We start from the raw sequence: 19,937 nt of genomic DNA, 5'->3' as shown, positions 1-19,937 counted from the left end.
AACAAATCATTTAAAAATGGTTTAACCTTCTTCCATACATGCTATTTGTGAGCAATTGCTGTCAACCAGTGTCCATATTAGTTAGTTCCTTCAATGCAACCGACCAGCCGAAACTCAATAACTACTTCCTTTCCAACTTCACAATAAGAGTCTCAAGCAGAACAACAGTGTCAGTCTTAAGTAAAGAGCCCAAACTGACATCTTTGACTCAAAATGATTGTTTTCCTTAGCTTTACGAGACATATGTCACTTTGTCCCAGCACTGAGTTACGCCATTGGCCATTGGTATTTTAATTGTCATCTATCCAGGAGGTGTTGACAAGAAAGGAAGCAAATATTTTCTTGTCTGTGATGGATCTTGTCTAAGCTTGCAATATCCATCTCTTCTCAAGTCACATTAAAATCTTAGGGAGCATTTTGAAGTAAAGTGTGTTAAACATTCACTTAGAGCTGACCAATCCTCTAAAATCTAACCACTAAGCTCATGCACAGCACTGCTACTCCTTTAACGAGCCACACAGCAGCTGCGTGCTGACAGTCCGCCTTCCAGGTCACAGGTCAGCGATTAGAGAACAGTGTGTATGAAGTCACAGAGATACCAAGACACAGCTCAAGTGTTGTGTGACATCACTCAGACAGCTGCACAGATTGAAAGCTTCTCTGTTTCTAATTCGTCTCCTGTTCAGGTTACGTTTCGTCTCCCAGCAGGAGCACTTCTTGTAAGCGCCACGCATTTCTGCTGAACAGATACCTTAGAGCTGCTCCTATCACTGGCTCTAACAATGAACAGATGTCCACTTTCCAAGTAGACGAGGATAGTGATACACTCCCTGCCGAGGCATGGTCAGACCGAGGTGGAGTCACCACACACTCCTTTTCCGCTAATTTTCTGAAGAATGCTGTATTGAGATTTAGTTTTGGGTTTTTTTTCTGTATCTGTGGAATTTCAAGGGAAAAGTTCACTTTGAGGTTGTCATCTTGTTAGTATCATTTTAGTATCAAATTCAATGACTGTAGGTCAGATAACATAAAAAAATGAACCGTCTTGTCAGCAAAACTGGTGCAAGAGTTTAACATGGAGAAACATGTAACCAGGCAAAAATTGTGAAAAAAAGTATTTTGACTCGTGTATTTTTCCTACAAAAGCAGCTGAGAAATGAGCTGCTAGTTTTTAACATAACTATGTACAAATAAAAAGCAGATTATAGTAAAACCAAACATAATCAAACTGTGCAAAAGGTTTACAAAACCAAGCATAAAGACACATTTTAATTACAGAAATAAGCATAAACTATTATTCCACGCAGCTCTGAGACGCAGTCTCACTTCTTTAATATGTTGTAGATTACAGACCTTCCCTCGAGAGATACTAAGAGACTGTTATACTACAATTATTAAAAGCAATTAAGTCATTTATTTGTAAATTCATAAATAAAACTTTCTTGTCTGAAGGACATGAATAATGCAGTGTATAGAGCTCAGGTATAGAGCTTTTGTGAGGAAAGTTGCACCTGCACCTCCAGCAGGGAGAGTTGCCTTTAAAAGTCTGTGTGACTTCTTCTTCTTCTTCAGCAGTAATATATGTTCACTGGTCCATGTTCAGTCTCCATAGTAACCAACTGCTGAGCTGGCAAGATGATGGTGGGAGCCTCCATCACATTTTCTGTGTGGCTTTAATGTGGACAAGCTCTGCTACACCATCAAGACACAATGCGTTGAAAAAATAAGAGAAATCAAATTTTTGTCAGAAAATGTCCGAAAATGCTCATTGGTAATGCAAGAACTCCTCATTGTTCTACAAACCGAAACCCCCTCTGACCAAAGTTCAAAATGGAGATTCTCACCTTACTGTAAGTTTTTATTTGCCTAAATAAGAACTTGACTGCAAGGCTTTTAGCTGGGGAACTCAGCCTGTTTTAGTCTCTTTCTTGAACTTGTTACTATTAAACTGATTGGTAGCCTCTGTGTAAAAACATTTATGTCAGATTCCAGAACCTGAGTACTTCAATTTAGGTTTGCAAGTTTCATTTAACTCAATTGTCTGCAGTCTTTTCCTAATTAGTAAATAGGGTCCACCCGTGTGTAATTTTATCCTAATATAAATAGAGGTTCTTTGGAGAACATTAGTGAACAAACAGAATTATAATTAAGGAACACAACACATATGTCAGAAATAAAGATTGTAAACTTGTTTCATCCTGCAACGCTGTAGTTTGTGTCATTTTATGGGGTACAGCTGTCTTCAAACCCACTGAATGAAGTCCCAATAATTGATCTCTAATGTCTTCGCAGTGCATTAAGACCTACAAGTCTGACTGGCATGTGGTCAACTACAAGTACGAGGATTATTCTGGGGATTTTCGACAGCTTCCAAAGTAAGTCAGCAGTTTAAATCCTCAGCTCTGCAGTGAGTAAAGTTAACCTGTCCTACATTATGACATCAGCATGAGGGGAGTAATAACAGGTACTCGATAACACATAGATGCCAAAGCTGTCATCTATTTTCATCTACTGCCTGGGCTGCTGTGGAAAAATGTTGTGTGCCCTAATTACAGGGAAACAGATATGTTTCATTTACGTGCAAACCAGTGTTTCCTTTTTGTTTCGTGGAACACAGCGCCATTTCTAAAATACAGCTATGTGGAAAACACCCTCATTGTCAAGAGATTGTGTCATCAACAACAATTTCTTCCCTAAAAAATATATCTTTTACTGGTCGTGTGTTAGCTGACGATGTCCTGCACACTGTAACGATTGCCAAATGTTTTGTTGCTTCACTCATTCTGGGGAAATTAAAACAATGCTTCATGACACAGATCGCCTCTTAAATCCCTGGCACAGTTTCCGTTGATGTGAAGCTAGCATTTGGCAACTTTTCATTTCCTCGTTTCCTTGAACCATTACTGTAAATGCTGCACTTATATCATCCTGGACTTTCCATTTATAATGTTAACTGCCGACACTCTTGAGAAGAGCTTTCCAAATATAGTTTATTGAAATAAGTCAAAGGTTAAAAATTGTAATCTCACTTAAAACACAATGAGTTTGAAAAACTGTTGTTTGATCAAACTCAAATTTCACCTGTTTTTACAGCAAAGTACCCCGGCCTGAAAAACTGGCGGTTCATGTGTTTGAAGTGGATGAAGATGTTGATAAAGAGGAGGTGAGTTCATGAACTATATTAGTATTTTTATAATAATAAAATAATAGAACTTTTCCTTTTAAGTTTGCTTAAGTTTGTAGTCCAGGAAAGCTATTTTTATTTCACTGTTGGAATCGGACAAAATATAGAAAAGTAAAATTCACAGTAAAATAACATTTTCTTACATGACAAATCGTCTTGATTACTTTCATGTTTCTCAGTCTTACGTTGTACTGTCCCTTAAAGGCAAGATTGAAATGGTTTCATATCCTGGGGAGGAAAAAGATTTTAACTGATCATTTCTCCCAATTTTTCCACATTTCAGTATTTTGGGGGAAAGTCACTTCACTCTACCGTTTCATATATATTTGACATTGTCTCATTTAAAATATGTGCTTATTGTTTCCAATAGGAATAATTAATGTAACATATTGAAATCATTATGTCATCATCCACAAGTGATAATGGTGATTACATTTTAGAAAGGCTTTTGCTGCACTTTGAAAAAAGACTACTCTAAAAACAACAACAAAAAACTGCAAAAATGTTACGATTTATTTATGTTTCATACTTCAAGGATTTTTAGGTTTCCCAGCTCCACAGTATTCTATTTAGTTTTGTTTTTTCAAACCATCCTTCATTATTAGTACATTGGTGTCACATATTTGTAGTTTTATTATTTCTTTTTCGTAAAAAAAAAAAATCACATCAAAAATATTCTGCAAAGACAAGCTTTTCCCTAAATATTTCTTCCTCTGTTTGAAGTAAATCACCATTTTCTGCCTCAGAACTAAACTCAAAGAAATAAAATTAAGTGCAATAGAATTTTTGTTGCTGGATCAGAGGTCAGAGCTTCAGCATTCATCTCTCTTCTCTTCTGCTCATTCATGTGTGACAGAGGGGATGTGTGCTCCTGCGAAGATTAAATGAGTATAATTGTTGTGTTTGGAACGGCTTGTGAGTCTGCAACAAGGAGGCTAATAAGTCACCTGACAGCCCCTCAGATCTTGCTGGAGTGTTTAAAGCAGCAAAGATAATCCTAAACTCTTGTGGAAACAAGTGTTATCTGAAATAATATAAGGTCACCTACTGCTTTGGGAGAAATATCGCAATTATCCTGACCTTCCTCCACACCCCACTTTTGGTGTTTGTTTTCTTTTAGTTATACAAATTATGAGTTATATTAAAGATGTAATTGATTGGTTTATGCTGTTCAAATTTTTATAGCAACATAGAAGCCATATGTTTTAATGGGGGTTTTGTATACATGTTTTAGAAAGCTGCAACATTTGTTGTCCATCTCTCTCCTGTGTCCTCAGTTTGACCTTAGATCTCGAATGCCTTCTGCTTCTGTCTTAGTGCTTAAAGGCTGTCACTTTTCCGCCTCTATGGTCTGTACTTATGAAGGCTGTCTAGACACAGATGAGATTAAACAGCCTTTGACTCTTTCCAGCAGCTTTTCGGCGTTCTTCAGTCCTCCACCAAGAAACTGTGAGAAGATAGTCAGCACTTTTAAAATTCCCCTTTGTTTTACTAGACAGAGAAAAGGAGAAAAACGAACATTGGATCAGAGCAAATGACATCTTGAAAGGTCATTTACTTTCCTTCTCATGAGAGATTTCTAGAGATGTGGTTCCTTAGTGGAGCCCTTTAATGCAGAAAAGTTCTAACTGCAGATGAAGCAGGGCTGATATAAACCAGGACAGATCTCCCATCACTGCTCTACTAATTGGTTTATTTTTGCAGACGATGGAGCAAAGCAGGTCACAGTATCGTGTGTTCTGGTCATATGTGAAACTGTGATTTCGTTCCACACATGATAGGAATGTGGTGTAAAATGGCCCAGATTTGTATGTTTCTTCTTTGAAGTAGGGGGAAATGTATTTGTTTAAAGGGTCAGTGTTTGTTTTATGTTTTTGTGCCTGCTTGTTTTGATTGAGACAGCTGGCTCTCTGTGTCTTCTCAAAGCAGTAGATGAAAGCGTTTGCACACATCAGGACCATGGCAGGGTCACTAATTAGTGACATGATGTAATTCTTATGAAGCTTGAATAAAAAAATTTAAAAAATCCAAAGTTCTGAAGGTAAAATAATTCTCTGGTTTTCTAAATAAGTAGTTGTCTTTAGTAATTATATCGCCATTCTAAGCTGCATTTCTAAGCTTTTTTTTTTGTCTTATATTTTTTTTATGTCTTGTAGGACACGGCCTCCTTAGGATCCCAAAAAGGGGGCATTTCCAAACACGGCTGGCTGTATAAAGGGAACATGAACACTGCAATTAGTGTCACCATGAGGGTGAGAAAACAGTGATGAAACTTTCAAAGCTGTCCTTTTTGGTCACTTTCAGAGAAAGTGTATTAAGAGAAACTCTACTGACAAACATATCCAGATGTGAGAATCTTACTGCTGATTTAATACATGCTTTGGAATTCTGACATTAATCATCATGGAAAGTTTTTTTTTTTTTTTTGTCTCAGTTAATCACTGTAATGATTCATTTTCTAAGCTCGGGAGTGCAGTTTTATCCAGGATTTATTTACGTAAGGGATAATGTCTGACAGGAGGCCTATTTTTAGGAATTAATGGATGAAGTTAAGCAAACAGGATTGCAGTTTTCAGTAGCGTTGCCTTTACAACTATATGGTCTTGCATCTGAATCCTGGCCAGGGCTTTTCTGTTTGCATGCTTTAACACTGCATGCATTGGTAATCCCTAGATACCAGATAGCAGTACAAAAGCATTTAGGTCAGGTTAATTGGTTGACTAAACTGTGCTTATGTGTGCATGCATGTCAATCTTATATAAGTCCCCTGCAGATATATGTATAGTTACTGTACTTTTTACGCATTGCAACCATAAATTTTAATGCATTTTATGTGGAATTTTACACAATTACACAAGGCTTCATGGTTTCTAGTGTGGTGTGCATTTATATTCAGCCTCTTTCTACCCAAAAAACCCTGACAAACATAAAATGATAAATGGCCTGTACTAACTGAACACTAACACATATTATGATGCAGTGGATTTTTATTGACAAATTGTTTGTGAATGGATCTACAAATACAAACGAGACAAATGAACAAAATGCAACACTATTCCTATCTGATAATTGAGACCTGAATGTTGTTTCTTTCCATCATTTCAGTCGTTCAAGAGGAGGTATTTCCACCTTACGCAGCTCGGGGATGGCTCGTACAATTTAAACTTCTACAAGGACGAGAAGATCTCCAAAGAGCCAAAAGGAACCATTTTCCTGGATTCTTGCATGGGTGTGGTTCAGGTACGCTATGAATTCTTGAGGTCATCTCTGGCACAGAGACCCTGATTGTTGAGGCTTGCTGAACCCGAATGACCGTTTGCATGTTTTCCCAAACAGGATATCCACGCTGGCGCCGTGTTTGCTAATGACGTAGCCCGATCCCGTATGGGGGATTTAAAAGCCTGACAATACATGCAACCATTCTGGAAATTTCCTCATTGCAATCCTCAACAGAATTAGCTTGAAGCATGAGTTGCAACAGACAAAGCTGTCAGAAGAAGTTGTTGACAGCTGCTGAAGAGTATTCTCTGCATTTTCATGAAAGCTGAGCTCTCTCCTCCCCAAGGTCGTGTTTTTCTGCTGACGCTCAGCCAGTGAAGCAAGGGGAATGCTGAGGCCTTACTTCCGAGCACTTTCCTATGGCTGCTCAATCAATTCTGTGCTCTTCCATCTGCTCATACGGAGAAAACAATTCATGTGGGCATTATCATATAGCTATCGTCACAGTTAATGGAAATACTTACCTGTCAGAAGGTCAACTGGATGATTGGGATACGATCATAAAGGGGAGCAGGACTTTGGTATTATCTTTAAACTCTTCAAGATGTTTAGAGCTTTTATCTTTGTGACTTATGATAACTTTACTCTTTAGCAACAAAATTGTATTTATATCAATATTTGGCATAAAACAAAGGCTTAAACATCTGAAATGAAAAAAATCCTTTGAAAAAGCAGAATAATAACTGATTTTTGAAAGATTTAAAATCCCTTTGACTATCTCCTTTCTTGTCAAATGTCATTGATGTCGCTCTCAGAAAGAACCAACATTTCGGCCACTCAATGAATAACGACCTTTCTAACAACAGTGGAGAGTTCTTAGACAGGTCCTCTGGAATGTTTCAAGTACAGTATGATGATGTACTCCTTGTCACATGCATTGGGGTGTACAAATTTCTAGATTGTTTGGGGATGCACAAAACTTCAGTGTTGAAATTGTCACAGCTCAATATTGTGGCGGCATCATGCCTGAGCATTGGGTGCTGTGTGGAAAGAGCCTGGTCACAGGAGTGGCAGCTTGAGCATGACATGTAGATCTGCATGATGTTGCTATCAGATAATCTGAAGCAACAGAGACCAAACTCACTCTATGCCAAGACTATAACATAATCACACCCTCAGTAGGCTGTTTATGCTCCAAGTAACCCAGTTTGCTAAGTTCATATTTCTTGTGTTTTTCCAAGCAAACTTCATAATCTGCCATCACTAAGCCACAGCCCACAGCCGTTTCCCAATAACTTGCTCCATGAGTAGACCTGCAGATGTTTATGTTGCAGCTGGAATGGCATGTGAGATGACTTCATACTGCTCTTCAAGCTGTTCCAACACTTTGGGAGGGATCAAGCATTTGCACAAAAGCACATTAGATTTGTCCTAATATGTGGGTAGTGATCACTGCTGACCAAGTCTGAGCTCAGAAATATAAATACGTCTATAATGCAATCTGTCAGTGCATTTTGTTTTTTTCTTTCTTACATATATATAATTTTTTATGTTTTATTTTTAAATCAGGGTCACTGATTTATTTGTGCAGCTGTGTTGTCTAAAATAAAATTAGATGAGTCTGTCAACCTGTAGTGTTCATCCTGATTATTATCCTAGTTTCATTTTTGTCCTAAAACCCCCCTCATTATTCACTCTGCCTGCCATTGACTATTCCTCCCAGTCACTCCCACTCTGTTGTTTTTACTGTTTAGTTAAGTAAAAGAAAATTACACAGAATAACAAACACCAAAGTGCTAACTTTAATGAAACAGCTTTCCCCAATCCTTTAAAGACTCCTAGCTAGTTTATTGAAATCCACAATAAATATCTGACCTCTGCAGAGCTGTTGTGTCACAAACAAACTGCAGCTGCTTTGGCCCCAATTGCTCCTGAAAGAGCTGAAACTGAGAACCGTTAAAAGCCTAAAATGGGGCAGTGACATCACTAATTGAGGTCACATTTTGGCTGCAGGTAATTTTGTTTTCTGTAGCTGTGGAACGTTAGTGCTGCACTCTTGTTTAGCTCCAACTCATTTCACCTGAAGTCCACATTCCTTCAAACCAAGACTCATCTCTCGCTTATTTGTGTAGAGAAATTGTTGATCCAGTAAGCTGTGTGAACATTTAGTAGATTCATGAGGTTACAAAGCAAAGAGAGAGCAGTGAGGATGAGGGGAGGTGTTGAAATGAACCAGGCATGGTTTAAATCATAAAAATAAACGTCCTCTGCCTTTTGCTGACTGGATATGAGTTTAATATTTGTATTGGAGCTGGTAATAAAACATTCCACCTCCCCCTACCTTGCAGTCTTAAGTCTGTTATCTGCAGAATTTTACTTACCATTATTATCTTTTTCATGTTTTCATTGCATTATCTGTGCAGAACAACAAAGTTCGGAGGTTTTCTTTCGAGCTGAAGATGCAGGATAAGAGCACATACCTGCTGGCCGCAGAAAGCGAAGCAGAGATGGAGGACTGGATCAACATGCTCAACAAGATCCTCCACAGCAGCTTTGAGATTGCCATGCAGGAGAAGAGGAATGGAGACATTCATGATGGTGTGTGTGTGTGTTTGATATGACAATGAGTATTACTTTGTGTCCACGCAAATGTTTAACATGACAACTATTAAAAAAAGTAGCTTTTTATGGCAACAGAGATCAAAAGTATGTGAATTAAGTCAGTGTTTTATTTTATTAAATCAATTTTAGTAGGTGAATTATACTTTGTTTCCATGATGAATCTTTAATCAGTCTGTTTCAGTACAGTTTATACTGTCAATGATACCAAAATGAAACATTTTGACTTGGGAATCTGAACCCATAGCACCAATTTCAAAATTGTTGCATTTTGATATAATTGCCTTTAATATTGTAGTGCAGGGAGACAAATAATAGAAATTATTTTCATACACCTGTAATATTAAATATATCTCTAAATCTAACACTAAATCGCATTTAAAGTTTGGTGGACTTGGTTGATGGTTGTCCTTGTTCATATTTGTTCTCCTTTGTTTTCTTCAGTACAATGTTGCGTAACCATTGACACAATGTGACCCTGGTTTGTTCCTCATTAGTTTTTATGTTACAAGACTAATTATGCTGCCCAACTATTACCATTATTAGATTACCTTCAGAGATGCTGGATGATAATGATCTCCTCTGTTTCCTAGTAGCTTTTCTAATGTATGGTGTTGTTGGAGATGTAATACCAGACCACCCAGGCTTCTAATGCTCACCTCCCGTCTCTTCGGAGGCTTAGCCTTGTAAGAGAGAAAAAGCAACTGCCTCCCTTCAGAAAGCTCCACTAATCTTTTTAACTCTTCAGCTTTTATTAATTGTCCTGTGCTTTAGAGAAAGAGGATTGGGGGTCACTGAGGTTGAAAATATCTGGGAAGGTTGTTTTTTTTAAATATTCCTGTGAGACTTCCAGTATCTCCCTTTCAGTCCCAATTCCACAGCTTCCACGGCTGAATTAGTGTTTACTAAGCCTTAACATGTCAGAAAATGATTATGGGGGATTCACTTTGCCATTTTGGTGTTCTTATTTTTTTATTTTTTTTTTTTACGTCCACTGTGATTTATATTTTCTTATAGATGATGATCTTGGAAAGTCAGACAGTTCTTCTGGCAGCTTGGATAGCTTTCAGGTAGGTCCTACTTGGGCATTCAGCACAACACTTCTGGTACTTTTTAAAAAAGCAAAGAAAGAGAAACTCTTTTGCCACAAACATGTGTTTTCATTTGGGATTTTGGGATCAAATGCCTGAGTTTGGCAGTGATTCGTGTGTTTTTGTAGATCTGATCTGACTTTTAATACAGACCTCCATATTTATTAGAACCTCACATGAACGTGTAAAGAAGCTTGACATAAATTTATATTTTACTTCAATAAGGTCACATACAGAAAGCAGAGTGGTGTAGCTACTCTTCTTTCAGCCTCAAGTGAAACAAACAATTTCTCTGGTCTTGCAGAGTATATATATATATAGCTTTTTTTTTGCAACAAGCACTTTACTTTGAAGAATAGAAACACCTGATGCTCCCTATTAGATAGATGTGATTTAGGGTGTATGATGCAGCAGGTCTGTTTCTCCTCCAAAGGTTTTGGAAACCATAATAATATGCAGGGGATTACAACTGCTTTCCAACCAGGACATTTTCAAATCAAGTAGCCAAAATGGCACCAAAGTATGTCACTAAACACCAGAAATATTTCCATAAAAGGGTTTAAATATACTGACTCAAAGTTCACCATCTTTTCATCTTAGGATTATACTCAATGTCAATGTTTTACTGTGCCTCCAAACATTTTTCTGTCAAAAATAATCAAACAAGAAGGAAAACGGGGAATTTTAAAGATCTGTTTATTTAGGAACATCCAAAGGCATGCAGACTGAAAAGAATTTTGATTCAAACATTTGAAGAAAAAAAAAATCTGATGCTGTTATAGCCCTCGGTGCTGCATAATAGAAAAAACACATGCTTTTAGATGTGGAAACTTCTGAGTGAAAAGAGTGTGATTAGTGACACTCTGCTCCTGAGATGGATGCTGGCGCTACATCAGTCTCGCCACCAGTCCTCATGTCATCTGTTAAATATGAAGCCTCACTTCCAGCTGGGTGCAAATGGCAGCTGTAAATGTAAAACCATCTGGGCACGAAACTGCAGTTTTTCCTCTGGTTTAGGCACTGCTTTGTTCCCTTATAGAGCGCCAGGGATATTGAGTCAAGAATGAAGAGTGAAACCAGACTGAAGCTGTTCACAGTGGATCCAGACACACAGGTAAGGTTCAGCATGGTTTCAAAACGAAATTCACACGTGATAAAGTACAATTTCAAGATAAAAGCTCAAACTTGCCAATGCGCTCTCTGCAGAAACTGGACTTCTCAGGAATAGAGCCGGATGTGAAACAGTTCGAGGAGAAGTTTGGCAAGCGGGTTCTGGTCAACTGCAACGATCTCTCGTTCAACCTGCAAAGCTGCGTGGCAGAGAACGAGGAGGGACCGACTACAAACGTAATGCTTTAGAGTTCAGAACCGCCTCTTAGTTACAAATATGCCACTGGAATGAATTAAGTGGTTTGTCAGAGCAGCCTTATGGTGCTGTAAAGATAGCAATCAGGCCGTTGGCTCAGGAATTTATAATGAAATCTGAAGTCCTGCTGTCCCTCCTGAAAACTACTGTCCATCGAAGTGTTAACATCTTCTCTCTCCACACACATAGAGGAGGAACTTTGGTTTTTGTTCATGTCAACAAAAAGCTTTCTATTGACCCATAAACAAAGGAATAACCACAACCTACTGCATGGAATATGAAGCATTTACTCTCTAATTGATCATAATGGCTCAGAGAAAATCATTTTCATGTTAAGCTATGCCTTTAATACAATATAAACAAAGGAACAAAGCAGACCAGTTGTGAATAAAGTTGTGGTCCACTCCATATCACCCTGAATTCACAACCACCAATGAATAACATGACACTAGTGGTGTGATGCTGTTGGGATCCATCTCAAAAGCTCCTTTGTGTTTTGTCAGCCACATAAATCCCAAAGTACATCACAATTCAAGGTTGTTACATGAGAAAGTAAGCAAAAAATTAAAGAGGTGTGAATATATTTTTAAGCTCATGCAAACGTGTCATTGTTTTATGGCATCTTGGGTGATGTTACCTGGTTTAATCTTCAAAAACAGTTCAAGTTTACAGGACAGTGAGATCTCAGGAAACATCAACATCACCTCAGACTGTTGCTGTTTGCAGGTGGAGCCTTTCTATGTCACTCTGTCGCTGTTCGACATCCAGAACGGCAGGAAAATCTCCTCTGACTTCCAAGTTGACTTAAACCACCAGTCTGTCCGGGGAATGGTTCCCAGTAACACCAATCAGTATGTGAATGGAGGCGGTGAAGCCCGATCCGAGGGGCAGCGGGTTATCCACGGGGTGCCAGAAGCAGCTTTGCTGTATCCCAAAAAGGTAGAGAAGAAGTTAAATCATGGCTGCTAAAATTGGCATGACCAATCATGTCTATTTTTTCTGCTTGCCGAAAACACAGGGAGTGTTTTCGGTGACATGCCCTCATCCAGATATCTTCCTGGTGGCTCGCATCGATAAGGTGCTTCAGGGTGGAATCAACCACTGTGCCGAGCCATACATGAAGAGTTCAGACTCCACCAAGGTAACAAGTTATCCAGAGTCTCCCTAAAAGGCATCGCATTCCTCTAAACTCAGCAGCAGCATGTTTACATCTTTTTATGTTGATAATTGTTCCTGTCTGTCAGAATTTATATTAGCTGTTCAAATTAGAGCATGCAAGGAAGTACAATATTCAGTTAGTTTTATTTCACCATTTGAAATTTGTTTCCGATTTGCCTTTGTTGGGTTAGGCAGGACGCCGAGTTCTGTCTCAGTACTTTAAGTGTAATAGTGTCCATTCCACATGCGTTTAACATCTTAGTCAAGTCTCTCTATTTTCCACTAGATGGCACAGAAGGTCCTGAAAAATGCCAAGCTGGCGTGTAGTCGATTGGGTCAGTACAGAATGCCCTTTGCCTGGGCAGCAAGGTACTCTATTCTCTCTAGTAAATGTTTCACATTTCTGCTTATTTTTCAGATTTCAACAATTTTCAAGGATGGTTTCAGTTCACATCACAAATGCATCCAACACTATTTCCTAATTTTAGGATGTTTTTGTTTCTCAGACCCTTGTTCAAAGATGCATCTGGGACACTTGACAAAAGTGCCCGCTTCTCAGCTCTGTACAGACAGGACAGCAACAAACTGTCCAATGACGACATGCTGAAATTACTGGCGGATTTCAGAAAGTGAGTTAAGTTTCTCTGAGCATGCTCTGTTTTTAGAAGCTCTAAGTAATCACACAGATGTGCTGGGTGGAAAATGTCTGCCCTTGCAAAAATATTGCTTTGTCTTAGGAAAATCTCACGTCTGTAATCGCACTCGTACATCCTTTCTAAATGACCTGTCTGCTTCCTATTTAGTCTAACAAATCCTCAACTCAAGCTTATTTTCCTTTTCACAGACCAGAGAAAATGGCCAAGCTGCCTGTAATCCTTGGAAACCTTGATGTTACCATAGACAGTGTTGCCCCTGACTTAACAAGTAAGTCCTTTGGGGTTTAACAGAAGAGACGAAAGCTGCTTTTCCTCAGAACAAAACAGGTCTCATTGTCTGCTGACTGTTGAGCTCTGGTCTCTCCTGCTTCTCCATCTAGATTGCGTTACCTCATCCTACATTCCTGTGAAGCAGTTTGATGTCAGTGAGAGGAGCAGTGTGTTTTTTGAAGTGGAGGAGTTTGTGCCATTCATCGCCAAATGTTCTCAGCCTTTCACCATCTACAACAATCACCTCTACGTCTACCCAAAGCACTTGAAATACGACAGTCAGAAGTCATTTGCAAAGGTAGCACCATCACATTGTTTATTTATGTGGGAAACAGAGCTGAAGGATTACAGATTTCGTCCATGTTGATCATGTTTTGTCTACCAGCTTTTTAAGATGTTGACAGAGTTGCTGTTCTTTCCAAGTGCTTTTAACTGGGTCACTTTTGCTTTCTGTGTCTTTAATCAGGCTAGAAACATAGCTGTCTGCATTGAGTTCCGGGACTCAGATGATGAAGAAGCTGTTTCACTTAAGGTAAATGTTCTCTGGAGGTGGTAAGTGACTCTCCATAAGACTGTTTTTGCAATTCACAGAACTTAAGTCATATTTCTTCCTTTCCCAGTGCATCTATGGGCGACCTGGAGGACCCTTGTTTACCAAAAATGCCTTTACCTCAGTATTACATCACCAGCACAACCCAGAGTTCTACGATGAAGTAATAAAACTCATAACAACACCTTAAATATGTTGTTAAATGGAAGAAAACCCCAGCACTAACACACTGCTCTTATGGATTAGTTTAAGATCGAGTTGCCAACACAGCTCCATGAGAAACATCATTTGCTGTTTACTTTCTACCATGTGAGTTGTGACAGCAACAGCAAAGCCAGCACCAAGAAGAAAGATGTGGTTGAAACGCAAGGTAGTGCTCAATCCCTAACTTCTACATGCCAAAGGCAATTCCTGTTTAATGCTGTCATCCCATAATGTACACACACCTCTAAGACATTACTTCTGGAAGCTGTGCCTCGTCTGAAAGTTTCCATTTCCTTCTTTCTAATTAGTCGCATCACTATTAATAGTGTATCAAGCCTGCTTCAGGTGCTGGCATACATTATTTTTAGGGTTGTTTAGGAAGAATCATAATTATGACGTGCACTACAATGGCTTGCAGATGTATGCAAGCCATTTTCAACGTTTTTCACATTTTTCCACAAGTAGTTTTGGACAAAATGTGGAAAAATACAAATAGTACAAATATGTTTGCACGGAACTACAGTACATTTTGAGTGCATTATGCTAAGAGCGGGAATAGTTTGTTATTCGCAAACATAATTTAAAGAAAGAAAATGTCTGATAGTATGACCCTTGGCTCTACTAATAAAACTCAAGCCTACAGTTTTGGGGAGGAGGGGTGAAAAAGGATTCAGTCTTTAAGCCCGTCTGTGTTACTGCTGTTACTGGCAACCACTGGAAAGCTCATGTTGTTTTCTTCTATATCTGCTCTCAGTGGGATACGCCTGGCTCCCTTTGCTGAAGGACGGACGGGTGATAATGAACGAACATCACATCCCTGTTGCTGCGAACCTTCCTGCTGGATACCTCAGCTGTCAAGAGGGCGCCAGCAAGGTAGAGCTTTTCTCTCAGTCTTCAGTAATGCTACCTGTGACACACGTTTCTGTGTCCTGGGTTTTTTTTTTTTTATGCTATTAAAATTCTTAAGTATTCACTTCGTGTCATTGTTTCTACATTGGCACTAATAAATCATGAGTTGTCTTTTTGCTCATCTTTATAGCATTTGGGTCCTGAGGTCAAATGGGTTGATGGAGGAAAACACTTGTTTAAAGTGTCCACACACCTAGTGTCCACTGTGTACACTCAGGTTTGTCATAACACAACCCTTAATAAGTAAAACTAATTATTAATTTTATGTCATTTCGTAGTTTTTTTTTCTTTACAGGAATGTGGTTATTTGCAATAAATTTGGCCGCTTGTTTGTTGTTTTGTGCATTTCAGGATCAACATTTGCACAACTTTTTTCATCATTGTCAGAGTGTTGCATCAGCAGCACAAGGACCTGGAGAACTGGTCAAATATCTGAAGGTACTGACTGTCCGAAATTAACATTTTCTTACTGAAGGTGATGCAAGACGTTGTTGAAAGAAGAACTTCTGTTATGTTTTTCTAAATTAAAGAGCCAAATGAGGTCATCAGCACATAAAAATATAGTTTGGTACAATTATGAATTCTGTTTAACCATTCAGTAACACTCCGTTAGTAACTGGTGTAGCAAAGTAGCCCACTTGAAAAAGGGTGTAGCTGTAATTTCCTTAAAGGCATCACAGGGATTCAGATGTTTGGGAAGCAAAGCACAATAAAAAAGTTTTGTTACTATGTGCTTCAGTTGAATGTGATCAAGATTAAGTTTTTCAACAAGAATGGGGTTCTGGTTTGAGAAAGGAATGAATTTGTGTAAAAATACTTCATAGGTATTTAAGTACAATGTAGGATCTATAATTCTTTGGGCTGGTGTTTCTGTAAGAGATTTTAAGGACTTTGCTAGAGTGCATGGCATTTGAGAAAACTGATTTTGTATTTAACTTTTTACACTCTACATAATAAATTGGGGTTGACTGCATTTCAGGGATCCAAGAGAGAAATCATCATGATCATCGGATTGAATTGATTTGACTATCGATAGGAAATTGATCTGTTTGTCTTTTAAATGCTTTGAAATGGAATTTGTTGTGGATTTGTGCTGTACAGATGTCTTCAATTTACTCAATCCCAAAATCTTAATCCTTACTCTTAACCCTTCAGAAGATGAAAGTTTACAAAATGTAAAACTGTTCTGTGATAAGTTCAACAAATATATTCACATCCTTTCCCTTTTACCCACAGAGTTTGCATGCCATGGAGAGTCACGTGATGATCAAGTTCTTGCCAACTATCCTCAATCAGCTGTTTAGAGTGCTGACCAGTGCCACACAGGAGGACGTAGCAGTAAACGTTACAAGGCAAGAGTTTTCTATGTATTTTATTAAAATTCAATGAATATTACTGATTGCTAATATCCAGTCACTATTAGCACCTGAAATTTCCCTATAGAAAGGGATTTTACTGTGGTTTTTATACAAGTTGTTGAAAAATAAATCTTATCACACATGCTGCCTTTTGCCTCTTTTGTCTGTTAGGGTCATGATTCACATTGTGGCTCAGTGCCACGAGGAAGGCTTGGAACACTACCTTCGCTCTTATGTGAAGGTAAAACCCACGAGGTCTCTCAGTAAAACTGGATTTCATTTGAATGCTGCAGATCTCACCATTTGTCTGTGAATGTGTCTGATCCAGTTTGTGTTCAGGACTGAGTCGTACACTTCCTCCACAACCCGAACAGTACATGAGGAGCTGGCGAAAGCCATGACCGTAATCCTGAAGCCTTCCACTGACTTCCTGACGAGTAACAAGCTGCTCAAGGTGAACTTCCAAAACATATGAACTTCGGGAAGTGACAAGAGTTAAAAAGTTTGTAATTTTCTATGGTTTTCCTGACTGTTTGTCTTTCTTGCAGTATTCATGGTATTTCTTTGAAGCCTTAGTCAAGTCCATGGCTCAGTACTTGATTGAAAGCTGCAAAGTGAGGGTAAGTTTAACTCAGATGTATCTGCTGATGTTTCCTTGGCTGTAGTCAAAGTTAGCAGTAATCAAGGCAGTACAACTCCAGCACTAGCATTTTTCTGCTTCCACAGTGAAAAAAGACGCAACATTGTATGACTAAATAATCCAGTCAGGGGAGCATTTTTAGACAGAAAACTTGCAGTTGTATTAGTAAAGGCACAATACAACCTCTAATACATCTGCAAGACAAAGTGTTGAAGATTGTAGTTTTCATAATTATTAGAATAAAGTTAAACTCTAATAATAATAATATTACAAATGAATTTGGAAATTAAACTATTGGTTTAACAGGCATTAAACCAGTCTGATTTTCTTGGTCTTGTGACAACTTACATTTTCTTCTTCATGTAAAAGGAAATAAAGCTGACTATTACTATTTTCCCAACCTGGGTGCGTATTTTATTTTATTTTACCATTTGTGCTTTTCAGTTGTCAAGGAATCAGCGGTTCTCTGCATCTTTTCATCACACTGTGGAAACTTTGGTCAACATGATGATGCCACACATCACTCAGAAGTACAAAGACAACCTGGATGCAGCTCGCAATGCCAACCACAGCCTAGCTGTCTTCATAAAGGTGCACTTACGATGATAAAGATTTACGTTTACTGGTGTAGCTTCTTGACCACTCTGTCTTCTGTGCATCTGAATAACTATGCAATTTATTTGATTTGTTCTGCAGCGCTGCTTCACCCTGATGGACCGAGGCTTTGTGTTTAAGCAGATCAACAACTACATCAACGGCTTCATGCCTGGAGATCCAAAGGTACTTTGTTACAGATGATGTCCATAAAAGAAACACACTGAAGTCCAAGATCTCTCAGGACTCTGGTCAGTTATAATTGCATTAATTGCAGCTTTTTGGTCTTTGTCTCTTTCTTAATGCAGACGCTGTTTGAGTTCAAGTTTGAGTTCTTACGCGTTGTGTGCAATCATGAACACTATGTTCCCTTAAACCTGCCAATGCCATTTGGAAAAGGGAGGATTCTGAGGTTTCAAGGTGAGAACGTTTCAGGTGCTGTGCCTTGCATATGTATGCATATGTATGCAACTTTTCCACATTTTGTGTATGACCATTAACTAGTTAATATCAATTAATTATTTATGTAGAATTTAATGATTAAATTTTTTTTTCACAATTAATTTTTTTTTTGTTTCCATACTAAAGTTCCAGCTGGAAAATTATGATAAAATACATTTAACTTTGTTGGCTGTGGAAAAAAGTTTAAGGGTTTTAAAAATGTCTGAAAAGTGATTAAAAATCTTTTGCTTTTAAAAAAAAAAAAAAGCTTTTTGCATTTTCTATTTGTTACAAATAACAACTAGTGACTGTTTTGAAATAGACCCATCAGCATTTCGTACAGGTATTTATTTTTGTTTGCCTCAATTATTTGTATTGTCCTCAGATGATACAGTGGAGTCTGATGATACTCCAGTAGGTAGGTGGTTGGAGTCCTCCCTGCATGTTGTCTCCAAATAAAGCAGATTTAAATGTGATCATTCATCAGTGAAGCTGTTGCGGTTATAAGAGAGATTCAATAGCTATGTTTTTCTGCCAAAATTTCTGATGTCTTTTTAAGATTTGCACAAGTAAAATGCAAGTTTTAAAAAATGTTAAGGCAAATCGCTTCTCTCATCTGCAGTGTTGTTTGAGTCCATATGTGGATGAGCTGGGTTCTGTTTGGTCTTGAGTTTGAATTGTGTCTTTCCACAGTCTTGATGTGAAACACAGGGTGAAATCAGTCAAACCTGAACATGCAAGCTTGTCTTTCTGTCTGCTTTTGTTTCATGATAATCAGTTGTTTTCCAGGATGCTCCCTAGTTTTACAGTTCTAATCAAGTTTACATTGAATCAGATGTTCACTCTCTCTGTCTGGGATTGATTGTGGCTACATGTCCTTCTGTGAGCTTAGTTTCCTGTTTGCTCCAGGCCGTAACAAAGTCGTCCTCAACCTCTCCCTGACCCACAGATCTGCAGATGGATTACTCTCTGACAGAGGACTTCTGTAGGAACCACTTCCTGGTCGGGCTTCTGCTCAGGGAGGTCAGTGCTGCTTTGCAGGAGTTCAGGGAGATTCGGCAGATAGCCATCCAGGTCCTGAAGAGCCTCATGATTAAACACACATTTGATGACCGCTATTCATCAAAGGTATAACGTATGATTTCAGAACGCTTATCTGACTCTTACATTTTCACTTGTATGAGGGATGATCATGTTAAATATTCTTTTTTGTTTTGTTTTTAGAGTCAGCAGGCCAGATTGGCCACCTTGTACTTCCCCTTGTTTGGTCTGCTTCAGGAGAACGTCAACAGGCTTAATGTGAAGGAGGTCTCCCCATTCCCTGTCAACCACTCCAACAATGTAAGAGTGCCACCTAGTGGCTTCTTTTGAGTATTGATTTCCATCCATTCTAAACAGGAATTAACATAAAGTAATGCAAGCATTAAGTTAAAACAGCTCTGCGTTTTAACTTAAACATCATCATAAATGGGCCAGAAAGAGAAGAAGTTAATTAATTAAAGTTGAAAAAAATAAAGGTCCCTCATCAGCTTTGGTGATTAGTTCTTGAATTTCAATTCATTTTGGTTGATTTATGTGTTATCAGTGCACAACAAATGCTGTCTCAAGGCACTTAAAATATATAAAAAGTTAATTTTTCCCGACCTTCTTGATAGATTCTAAGTCAGTAGCATACAGT

General features: G+C 38.4%; 1 protein-coding gene across 6 annotated transcripts in view; it reads left to right on the top strand.

The window, feature by feature from the left end:
* Positions 1 to 19,937, top strand: part of LOC129360846 (dedicator of cytokinesis protein 9-like) — a 74,177-nt gene that overhangs the window by 36,268 nt on the left and 17,972 nt on the right. For 5 of the 6 annotated variants that reach the window (XM_055031295.1, XM_055031293.1, XM_055031291.1 and 2 more), the window contains exons 4-32: positions 2,293 to 2,375; positions 3,094 to 3,163; positions 5,341 to 5,436; positions 6,290 to 6,424; positions 8,827 to 9,001; positions 10,040 to 10,092; positions 11,153 to 11,227; positions 11,320 to 11,460; positions 12,206 to 12,418; positions 12,498 to 12,620; positions 12,924 to 13,006; positions 13,144 to 13,266; positions 13,482 to 13,561; positions 13,674 to 13,861; positions 14,030 to 14,095; positions 14,184 to 14,276; positions 14,360 to 14,483; positions 15,072 to 15,190; positions 15,357 to 15,443; positions 15,578 to 15,664; positions 16,463 to 16,578; positions 16,756 to 16,825; positions 16,913 to 17,038; positions 17,133 to 17,204; positions 17,669 to 17,815; positions 17,921 to 18,004; positions 18,127 to 18,238; positions 19,209 to 19,387; positions 19,484 to 19,600. In XM_055031295.1, the coding sequence (XP_054887270.1) occupies positions 2,293 to 2,375; positions 3,094 to 3,163; positions 5,341 to 5,436; positions 6,290 to 6,424; positions 8,827 to 9,001; positions 10,040 to 10,092; positions 11,153 to 11,227; positions 11,320 to 11,460; positions 12,206 to 12,418; positions 12,498 to 12,620; positions 12,924 to 13,006; positions 13,144 to 13,266; positions 13,482 to 13,561; positions 13,674 to 13,861; positions 14,030 to 14,095; positions 14,184 to 14,276; positions 14,360 to 14,483; positions 15,072 to 15,190; positions 15,357 to 15,443; positions 15,578 to 15,664; positions 16,463 to 16,578; positions 16,756 to 16,825; positions 16,913 to 17,038; positions 17,133 to 17,204; positions 17,669 to 17,815; positions 17,921 to 18,004; positions 18,127 to 18,238; positions 19,209 to 19,387; positions 19,484 to 19,600 (3,237 nt within the window). Of the gene's footprint in view, positions 1 to 2,292; positions 2,376 to 3,093; positions 3,164 to 5,340; positions 5,437 to 6,289; positions 6,425 to 8,826; positions 9,002 to 10,039; positions 10,093 to 11,152; positions 11,228 to 11,319; positions 11,461 to 12,205; positions 12,419 to 12,497; positions 12,621 to 12,923; positions 13,007 to 13,143; positions 13,267 to 13,481; positions 13,562 to 13,673; positions 13,862 to 14,029; positions 14,096 to 14,183; positions 14,277 to 14,359; positions 14,484 to 15,071; positions 15,191 to 15,356; positions 15,444 to 15,577; positions 15,665 to 16,462; positions 16,579 to 16,755; positions 16,826 to 16,912; positions 17,039 to 17,132; positions 17,205 to 17,668; positions 17,816 to 17,920; positions 18,005 to 18,126; positions 18,239 to 18,644; positions 18,678 to 19,208; positions 19,388 to 19,483; positions 19,601 to 19,937 lie in introns of all 6 variants that reach the window. The other variant, XM_055031290.1, reaches the window with a different exon arrangement.

The sequence above is a fragment of the Poeciliopsis prolifica genome, unplaced genomic scaffold (genome assembly GCF_027474105.1).
Source record: "Poeciliopsis prolifica strain line A6 unplaced genomic scaffold, Auburn_PproV2 SCAFFOLD007, whole genome shotgun sequence".
Lineage (NCBI taxonomy): Eukaryota > Metazoa > Chordata > Actinopteri > Cyprinodontiformes > Poeciliidae > Poeciliopsis > Poeciliopsis prolifica.
Note: the sequence above shows the minus strand (reverse complement) of the source record. Positions and strands in the feature narration are given on the sequence as shown.